General features: G+C 35.9%; 1 protein-coding gene across 1 annotated transcript; it reads left to right on the forward strand.

The window, feature by feature from the left end:
* LOC109819438 (aquaporin PIP2-4-like) lies at positions 1-4,189 on the forward strand. The gene is given in 6 exon segments (XM_020385170.1): positions 1-336; positions 953-1,025; positions 1,027-1,118; positions 1,120-1,228; positions 2,834-2,974; positions 3,753-4,189. Coding segments are annotated over 6 exon segments (849 nt in total). The 5' UTR covers positions 1-25; the 3' UTR covers positions 3,876-4,189.

Here is an 11,354-nt window from a genome sequence, read left to right on the forward strand (position 1 = left end):
AGAAAAGAAAAGAAACTCTAAAACAATGGCCAAAGACGTTGAGGGCGCCGCCGGTCAGTTTACCGCCAAGGACTACACCGACCCACCGCCAGCTCCACTTATAGACGCAGTGGAGCTGACCAAGTGGTCATTTTACCGGGCGGTGATCGCTGAGTTCATAGCGACGTTGCTGTTTCTGTACATAACGGTTGCTACCGTTATCGGGTACAAACACCAGTCCGACCCGAAGCTTAGCGCTGATGCGGATTGTAGCGGCGTCGGGATTCTTGGTATCGCTTGGGCTTTTGGGGGGATGATCTTTATTCTTGTCTACTGCACCGCCGGCATCTCCGGTGAGTAATTTTAACGTTAAAATTTTCCTGTTTTTATTTTATTTTACTTATAGTTCTCGTGTTAAATAGATAATAGCTTATAAAATGTTCAAGGAGAAAAGGAAAATTACGCAGCGGGATTATATGAAAATTGTGGTCAGCACTCGAGAGGAGCTTTCAGTAAAAATCTTACCGGGTATTCTAGTAACTAGTAAAATTTAATGTGGGCCTTTTCTGATATTTTGAAATTTATTGGGGTTATCTGATAATCTTACAAATTTTTTAGGGGTTTATGACATTTAGCCCTTATTTGTTATAAAAAGATCATGGCAGGTTTATTATTTTATAATAACTAGAAGCCCTTAACAGTTTTTTTGATAGTTCATTGAAATTACATATAAGATACGTAATTTGAATATCTCGTTTTTTTTCTGTTAATATTAAGTGGAATTTTGTACAGATTTATCCCTTTTTCCAAATTAAAAAACAGATAACTTTCAGATAACTTTATTGTCCCCAACTTCGAAACCGCAGAGGCATGTACTGTGGTCGCCGCAGTAGTTTTTTGCTTTGCATGCGCACGTTAGCAAAGCCCTCTAACCCCATCTACCCTACGCTGCAGGAGGGCTCTACGCACCGAGTGCACATCAACCCGCCGTGACCTTCGGCCTCTTCCTGGCCCGCAAGGTCTCCCTCGTCCGTGGCTCCTGCTACATTGATAGCGCAGTGCCTCGGCCGCATCTGCGGCGTGGGGCTCGTGAAGGCATTCCAGAAGGCGTATTTCGTTCGGTACGGCGGCGGCGCCAACGAGCCTCGCGACCGGCCTCGCCGCCGAGATCATCGGAACTTTCGTGCTCGTCTACACCGTGTTCTCGGCTACTGACCCCAAGCGGAGCGCACGTGACTCCCATGTCCCGGTAAATATTAACGTCCCGTTTTTTTAAACTCTCAAATTAGAGGCCCATTAATTAGTGCTAATAAAATAGTTTTGAGGGGTTATACGTGTGATTGTGATCCTAGTACAAGAGGTGTATAGGCAATTAATTCAATACTAGCGTGAATACCGTACAAAGCAAAGCATGACATATTTTTTTTCCCGCTACAATAATCACGGGTTTAACTGTCACAATATTTTTTTTGAATTACTACAGTATCTCATTTATGTTACAATAATCCCATGTGCAACAGTAGTATTTTTTCAAAAAACAACAATTCCCGTGTGCAACAGTAACATTTACTGTAGCATAAAAAGGGAATCTTGGGTTCTCCCATTTGTACATAGGAGTAGATAAGGGAGGTGTGGTACCAATATTTTTGCAATTATTAGTTTTTAATGTTAAGATTAGACATTTTAAAGGACATTACATGGAAACTTTCATGTGAGATTAAAAAACCAGCGGAAGAAACAAGTCATCATGGAGACTATAGGGGATTAATAATTCAACATGCTAATAAAATTAAACAAAGATGAGCTTCATCGCCATCACAAAAATTTGAGCAAGTCTATATGAACTTTAGACATATAATACGTCCAAAGATAGTATACCTCGCTAACATTTAATAGCTCCAAGAAGCCCACTACCTGAAAATTTCAAAATATTTGCTAGGATGTTCCTTCTATTGAGTAATAATAAATGGGTGGTGCTACAACTACCCAAAAGCATGGGACCCTACATTGGACAGGTGAGGTGTCGGCTCCGTGCATCATGAGACACGAGCCGACAATTCACCTGTCCCATGTAAGGTCCTATGATTTTGGATCCCTAAGACATTTTTCATAATAAATATGTTCTACTCCGTGTTTTTGGGTTTTTGCAAAAAAGTGTTCTAAAATAAAATATTGAGCTTTAGACTAATGAGGACAAATTCCATCATGTGGAGAACTGTAGTAATTATTACTAGATCAACATTTCTCCAACGACTCTGTGTAGTTGATGATTTTTACCGCATGCTGTTTTGCTAGTAAAATCATTTTGTTCGAAGAAAAAGCTCTAATGCTGTTGTTATTAAGAGGCGAGGGGGGTGGGGGGGGGGAGTAAACTCGCTGACATATTTACATTTTCTTTCACCAAAAAAAAAAGGTGAAAATAAATAAATAAATAAATAAAACCTTACCCTCGCATGTGATGTTTCTATATACCGTTTCTTGTTTTATATAGCTTCACAAGAAAATAATGCCTAGTTCGCTGGTCCTCATCGCCAACAATCTCTCTTCTTTTACTTAGATTATCCAAAGCATTTGTCTTGTTGTTGTCACTAATCTTGTACTTTATCACGAGTTGATTAATATTTAGGAAAGCGAGTCATGCATAGATGATGGCATAGCCCTTTTTCGTGCCTTCAACGAAATTTGAAGCATTATACAGATTGGGCCCTTTTTCTCTCTCTTTCTTAGTTCTGTAGCATCACTAGTCGACTACTCAAAGCACATCATTAATACCTTTGTCACTGATTGTTACATTTTACCATGAAATTTATATTTTTCACTTGTGTGTGTAATTTTGTCTTCTTTTCTCCTCTAGGTGTTGGCCCCTCTTCCAATAGGGTTTGCGGTGTTCATGGTCCATTTGGCCACCATTCCTATCACCGGGACCGGCATCAACCCTGCTAGGAGTTTTGGAGCTGCAGTCATCTACAACACTGACAAAGCTTGGGATGATCAGGTATCTTTATATACATTCACAATCTCCATCATCACAGTGACCCAATATATACTACTAGCTAACTTGACAGTTGAGGTTTGCGTATGGGGAGATCGTTCTGGTTATTTATTTATTATTATTATTATTTTTTCGATCTAGTATCACAAAGAGATGTAGAGTCGCTAATTTCATCCGGAGGCAATATCTGTCAAAATTTCACCAAGAGTAAGAGAGTCGAAAAATTAACCCAGGGGTTCCATCTGCAACAATGAAACTACAGGAGATGGTAAATTCAAAACAGCAATACTACAGGGGTCTATGTGCAACTAACCATTAATTGTAAGCCAAAAGTAGTAACCGGCCAATTCCTTTTCTTTCCCCTAGCTACTTGTTCCTTGCCTTGCATATGTATAATAGCTTTGTTCACAGAATAGCTTACCTAATAACTGTCAATGTAATTTGTAAAAAAATTAACTTACCTAACTGTTTGTTTCGCAGTAACTGTTATTTTTTCACATTTGTAAAAAAGGCTCCCATACTTTCATTTCATGTCATGCAACAACCCCTGCCATGTGAGGATGGTCCATAAATCACTTCACAAGCATCCCTTGACACATCACATGAGGCCTCTCCATTCATGTCTCATGTCACCAAACCTTAGAATAACAAGCATCATGCACTTTGTATGGTATGAGATGAAAATTATGAGATGAATTATGTGGCCAGCAAACAAGTACATGAAAGCTGTGATGTTGGTCCAAAACTAAAAGCCTTTTGTCTATGTTTTGTGCTTCTGCAGTGGATCTTTTGGGTTGGACCCTTCATTGGTGCAGCAATTGCAGCTGCATACCACCAAATTGTGCTGAGGGCTGGTGCTGTGAAGGCTCTTGGATCCTTCAGAAGCAATCCAAGCACTGCTTGAGTTCTTTCATCTTTCAAAAAAAAAAAAAAAAAAGGATGCTTATTGCGAAGGAATAAAGGGAGAAGTTGGCTCTTTAGGTTTTTCCCAGGGGTGAGGGGCGGGAGATTAGATGTGGCATTTGAACTGTAGATAGTAGGAGTTCAGATGGGGGTTTTGCTTTATTTTTCTCTCATTTGATTAAGGGCTTTTCTTAGTTGTATCTGTTAGCAATTCGGTTGAGTGTATCAGTATGTTGTTGTTATTGTTGTCTGCTACATTTGAATGTGTATTTGGTATTTTGCATGAATCTAGCATGTGTTCTGCTTGTTTATTTATGTCATCGATACTTCCTTCGGAAAATCGAATACGATAATAAATTAGCGCACTCATCTATGTAAAAATGATTGCTCGAGACTCGTCTCAGTTCCGACTTCTGATCGATGACGATGTAAATATTCGATAGGTGGTAACCGCAGCTCAAAAGGTTTTTTCAAATTTTCACGGATTTCCAATAATCTTTTTCAGCAGAAAAGATGAGCCGTTCAAAAGGTTAACCCAGGCTTAATAAAATGGGACAATCCAAGACCACCTCGAGGATAAAACAGTACCATGTCCTGATGTTAAAACAACAAAAACAAGCACCGTGTCCTGATGGTAAAACTTAAATCACAAAAAACAAGTTTATCAATAATGGTCCACCGAAACGTACGATTAACTTAATGGAGGAGATAAACCTCAATAAATCATAATATTGCCGCTCATCTAGCTCAATACTCTAAATCTTTTGTACACTCATTTTGTAGAGACGAAATAATAAAGGGGCGGGGAAAATGGCGAATAAACTGACTTTCCTTGTTTTCTTTCGTAAAGAAGAAAACAAGGAGAAAATAGATATGTGATCTGTCAGTTTTATCTGCAGTGTGTGAATATTACATAATAGCCTAATTAATATAGTTTCTACCCTTCACTTCCCTCAGCTATTAGTTTATCTGCAATTTGTGAATCGAAATTATCTAAACTCTACCCTTCTCTTAGCTATGACTCGTCCGCACTCAGAAAGAACCCCAAGAAACGTAGGGAATTTCCACTGGTTATCTGCACTTTGTGAATATATTAAAATACATTAATACAGTTTTTACCCTTTCCTTTCCTCAGCTATTAGTATATCACCAAATCGTGAATCAAAATTATCTACATTCCATCCTTTTGTTGCGTTGTCTGCAGCCAGAAAGTTTCCTAAGAAATTTTCAGAATTTCCTTCTGTTGGCTACAAAGTCATGAATCAAAATACATTAATACGTTTGATAATATATGACGCTGAATAATCCCCTTATCCAAAATGATGGTAAAGTCCTTTCACATGTGAGGGTTCTAGCACACCTTAATTTCTGATAAAAGCTCGACAGCTCAGGAGTAGATCTCTAATCAGGCACCTAATTAATTTTGAAGCAAAAATGACTGCATCTTTTGGCCAATAAGATGCTGTAACAGTCTCTTGCATTTTCCAGTAACTATGCTCAAAATTATCTGCATTAGCCAATGCTCAAAATCAACACTAGCATCTATTGCATTATTTAGTAAGTTATATCCGAAATAAAACCCATGAGCCATTGTTACTCATGGGTGCAACCTAACGCTGTACTCATTGAATTTTCTAGTAAGGCGTATTCGAAACTAAATGCAAAAGCCAAGCCCAGTATTAATGTATGTACCTCCGTGGTGTCAAAGATAATAGAATGACCTAATGATAACTAAATTTTTTTTCATGCCATCAGCCAACTCAGAAGGCAAATCATCGCCTTCAATTCTCTGAACAAGAAAGAGGTTTTATAATAAAACCCTAACCGTGCTTCCATTAAAGAACATAATTGGTTTACAATATATAGTGTACACTCCCAACCCCATAATACACAAATCAGAATATATCATCAATTACATCTGGGAAAAAAAAGTGCACTTCCCAAACATACCAAACTAGCACAACCAAAAGTCAAAAGTTATTAGCATATGCATGTATCGACCTTAAATTATTTTAACTCATACTTCTCAAGTATGATAATTTCTCCTCTAGGAGCCTGATGAATGTACCCCAAACTCTGAGCAGTACCTCTCTTCTTTCTTTTGCAAACATAACTCAAAGTTTCATCAAACCTTGCAAAGTGATTACCTAACCAAAAATCAACAAATGAGTTAACCTGATATAAAATTTCCAATGCATGTCTATTTTTTGTTTGAATATGTGCATAATATATTCTTTCATACCACCAACAGTACACTACACTATATAGTGTTACATCCCATTTTGGTTTATCCTCTAAATATATAAAACTAGTACTCCAAAACCAAATGCCTGAGATACGCAATGAACCAAGATTTGGAATCTTAAATTTAAACTTCACATAATTCCACGTAGAAGACAAAAAGCTACACTTCAAAGTTAAATGGTTATGACTGTCCTCGTCTACACCACACAGAACACATTTATCATCAGCTTGAATTTATTTTTTAATCAGTCTACCCTTTGTATTGAATCTACTCTTAATAGCAAACAACACAGACAATTTAAATTTTAAAGACACAAGTATCCTCCAGAAACTAACATCTTCATAACTCAACCCGCCATCTATAGGAAAATAACAGAAGGGTTTAATAGTAAAACACCCTTTACTGTTCCAATTCCAAGTTCTAATATCATCCCCCTCGTGACAATCAATAAATTAATAATTTTCAAAAGCCCAAGATATTGAAAAACAAGGTCCAAGTAATTGGCTCACAAAGGAAATCATTTATATCCATCAATTATTCTCCCATCTCCCTAATAATCCAAACACAAGCATCTGGATTTTCAGCTAATAAGTTGAAAAGCTAAGGAAACGTAGAGGTCCGGGATCTAAATCTACACCATTTATCCAACCAAAAAAGTTTTTTTTAAAAAAATCAATACCCACTTCCATTTTAATACTTAACAATAAACAATCATCTTTTAAAATATTCCCCAAAAATTAGAAACTTTCCTAATCTTAACATTAAAACATTACCATTTTTAGAATAGTTGTATAAGATGGTTTGTTTCCACATTCCCAGAGTAGTTGTATAAAATGGTTTGTTTCCACAAAGAATATTTGTAACAAAACCATCAAACTGTTTCCCTAACAGAGCTTTGTTCCTTTGATCTAACACACATAAGCTACCAAATTGTTTAGGCTTACAGATCAAATCCTATACAACAAATTAAATTTACAGATCCATGATTAACCTCTTCTCCAGTCTAGAAAAACTTTTTCCTTGCTCTATCAATCTTATCGCAAAGTCACTTAATGATGTTCTCAAAAGAAAAAGAACATGTTTCTATAATAAAACTTCACTTATTTCTAAAGTGTGGTTTTGTTTCTTCTATTTGGAGTTATATTAAGTTTAAATTTAAGATTCAAAATCTTGTTTCATTGTGTTCCTCAGACATTTGCTCTTAGCATAATATTTAGAGGATAAACCAAAATGGGATGTACTATGTAGTATAGTGTATTGGGGAGATATCGGGTCCAACCTAGAGTTAATGAGCTCGAAATAGAGGCTAAGAACCAATTTTTAAGTTAAAAGCTATAACTACTAGGTATTGGCCTCAATTCCTATTTTACTCATCACTTTTTACAGTATCCGATGTGGGACTGTACTTACTATTACTAATCTCAACCCCTTAATTTGTGAGTACAGTTCAGTCCTCCACTATACTTAAATCTTCCATGGGATTCACCAACCTAGTCTAAACTATCAACCATGCATTCGGTACATGGCTATCAAACATCCGTCGGATCTTCCACCACTTCACTTGTGGCTGCCACTTCAGTTGTGGGTTTTCTTCTCAGCTTAAGTCATGATCTCCGCAAAATCGCCAACTCCTTTCTCCATGACATCAAGAATATCTTAATATTCAAACATCACCTTCATCTGCTCTTTCTACCAATGATAATTTTTCCCATCCATTATGAGAATAGAAGTCGACATCGTCCACCTCATGCTGAACATGATTCTACTACCATTTTTTAGGGAGACATCGGGCCTAATCTAGAGTTAGTGGGTTTTAAATAGATGCTAGGAACCAATTTTTAACCTAAAAGCTATAGCTACAAGGTATTGGCTCCAAACCATCACTTTTTCTTATTCCATACAATGTAGGACTATACTCATATATTAAAAACTTCAACATAGTGTGGTGTTTGAGGTATGAAAGAAATATGCGCATATTAACCAAAAAAAAGATAAAAAGAAAAGAAAAGAAAAGAAAAGACGCGCTGCACGCATTGGAAATTTTAGATCTAGTTAACTCTTTTACTGATTCTTGGTTAGATAATCTCTCTGCATAGTTGTGTTCACAAGAGAGAGAGAGAGAAGAGAGAGAGAGAGAGAGAGAGAGAGAGAGAGAGGGAGGGAAGGAGAGGTACTACATTCATTAGGCTGCAGTAGGAGAGGATTCACTTGCAAGTGTGAGCACTGGAGTCATACAGATTTATAGGCAGGGGGCTGCTGGAGGAGATATTATCAATGCTTGAGAAACATGAGTTAATATTGTATAAGTTTTATACATGCATATGCTTACATAGAAATTTTTTCTTAGGGAGCAGACAACAAGTATCTATTTACCTTAAAAAATAAAATATTATATTATAAATCTATAGTACCTGATATGTAATTGGTACACTTTAAATGAGCTAATTCCATTTGCTACTAACTTATTTAGTGTTTCGAGATAGGCTGGGGTGCAAAATTTGTAAATATTATAAGGAGATAAATGCAATTTGTAATTTTATAGAGATGCAACTGCATCCTAATTCCTATATCTAAATCTGCCCCCGTATGCTTAGATACTTTGAACTTCTGGTTTGCTTTTTGGCTTGGTATGTTTGAGGAGTGTAGTTTTTTTTTTCTTTTTTGTTTTCAAACGTAATTGCCAGTAGCGTATCTAGAAAAAATTTCATATGGAAGCGAACGATAAACATATATTTACCTAAAAATAAAAACATAATATTATTAAACATTGTACTTGATGAGAATGCACTTGATATACTCTAACAACTTCATTCCATCATATTTTGCCTATTTATTTGAGTTTTTAGTGTTTGGACTTTAGTGTTTAAGCCCATCTGACTTGATTGTTTGAGAAGTTAATGGCCTACTAATTTAAAATAGGGTTCATGTAATGGACTATTAATCTTTGTAGTGGTAATATAAGGTCGGGTTGCAAATTGTTTATTTATTTTTTGGTTGGGGTGGGGAGGGGGGGGGGGGTTTGATGGTCGGTGGTTTTATAACAAAACCCCATCCTTATTATAGGAAATATATTTCTAGCTAAATAGCACTTAAATACAACAAAGTTTCATAGTTCTGACACTTATATATCATGAGTTGTTGTTTTTTTTTGGCAAATTAATATCATAAATCATGTAAACTTGGCACGCTAGTACCTTCGATCATGCAAACGTGAAAATTTTTCTTGAACGTTCTCATATGACATTAACATGTTAACTTTATAAATCATTAATATTTATTAAAATTTATAATTAAACATTCATAAACTCTGTTTAAAAGTGGAATCAAGATAAGTTATAAAATTTTTTGGTAGATTTAATAGCAAATTTAATAAATATTAATAGTTAAAAAAACTCTAAAATTAGCACATAAGCACCACAGATAAACATTAAGGTGAAAATTTTTACATTTGCATGATCAAGGATACTAACATGACAATTTTAAACAACTTATAGTACCTATATGCCAAAAAAACAACTTATATCTAGATATAAGTGCCAAAACAGGAAAACTTTGTTGTATTCAAGAACAATTTAGCCTATATTTCCTATAACACTTTTCTTTGCTTTTTTTCTCCAGCAAGCAAACAGCCCTAATGGAGAAAAAGGTATCAAGTACTCGACTCCTGTGAATCTAAAAAATTAAAATTAAAAAAAAAAATCTTTTTTGTTGTGTCGTCATTGCGGTTGATTCTATAAAAAAAAATTTCTACGATAAAATGCATTTTCTATCAGTTCATATACATGTTGGTAATAATGCAACAAATAACAGATCAAAATACTAGAAACATTAATCAAATTAAATTCAACCTAATACCATAAGCCAATCAAATTAATCTCACAGTGCGTTATCCGTTGCAGAACGCATATCCCCAAAATTCCCCGGAGATGCAGTGATCGAGCATCAGAATCAAGAACCGGTTCGTCGGCGGCGATCTACTCTGCAGCGCGGCGGCCGGTGGCGGGATCTGAGGACCGGCTGAGGAGCTGAACATGCTAGATTCCTAGGGTTTTTGGCTTCTGTTGAGGAGCGCTAGGGTTTAGGACTGAGAATTGGATTGATGCTCAGTGGAGAGAGATGGAAGAGGGTGAGGTCACCGAGGGATCAAAAGTGAGAGGAGAGCAACGGCAGCGTGAGCGAGCGAGCGAACGACTCATGAGGACCTGTGTTTTGCTTCTGCTTCTTTTTATATTAGCCCCTCGCTTCTTTCCTATTTTGAAATTAGTTCCTTATGTCTTCGTATTTTGAGATTAGTCCTCAAATGGTCGAATCTTCCAATAATTATTTTGAAATTAGTCTCTATGTTACTTGATTTCTCTTAATTTGTCCAAATTATTTAACTAATATTGGATTAGTTATTTAATTAGAAACTTTAGGTTTTCTTCTTGCTCTCTCTTATTTCTCACTTCAACTTCTGAGCGAGTGGAATTTTCCCCCCAAAATTAATACACAAATCAACCAAAATATTTGAATATATATGATTGGCATTGCATCCAGATATATTAGAGATGACAGAAGAGCTCAAAGTTTAACAAGCCCCTAAACTTTGACCAACTTTTCTATAAAGCCCTCAAACTCTCGTTTGTACTGATAGCTTCCTAAAGTTTGTACTTATATTCTATTTAGCTCCTACAGTTTGCACTTTCATTATGTTAGGCTCCTATAGTGGTTCAGCATAACTATAAAAGGGTATAATAGTCTTATTGAATTTCTTTTCCTAGGAAAGTGAATACTATCATGCCCGCCATTTGTAGAAGGATGTACTTTCATATAACTAAACAAATTATTAGATTAGAAAGTAAATTAATAATTCTTCCTCAATGTTTGACTTAAGACCAAAACCCAATAAAATTTAATTGCGTATCTTTTCCTAATTCAATCAAAAATATTTACTTGATTATGTTTACATCACAATGCTTTGATTTTTCATACGTACACCACAAAAGTTAATTATTAGGTGGTAAAAAAAATTTAAGGGAAAAATGCTTCCAGCCCCCAAAAGCCAAGTGAACGTGTTTCCCACCCCCAAGACTTGGTCAATAGGTGTTTTACCCCTAAAAATAAAAATTTTGTTCTCTGAGCCCCCAAAACACAAAACCCAAGACATTAAAACATGTGAAGACCATAATACCATTCTCTCTCTCTTTCTTTTTTTATTAAAATATGATGATGATTATTTTATTATTTCTCTCTCTC

Source organism: Asparagus officinalis, chromosome 1, assembly GCF_001876935.1.
Source record: "Asparagus officinalis chromosome 1, Aspof.V1, whole genome shotgun sequence".
In the NCBI taxonomy this organism is placed as follows: Eukaryota; Viridiplantae; Streptophyta; class Magnoliopsida; order Asparagales; family Asparagaceae; genus Asparagus; species Asparagus officinalis.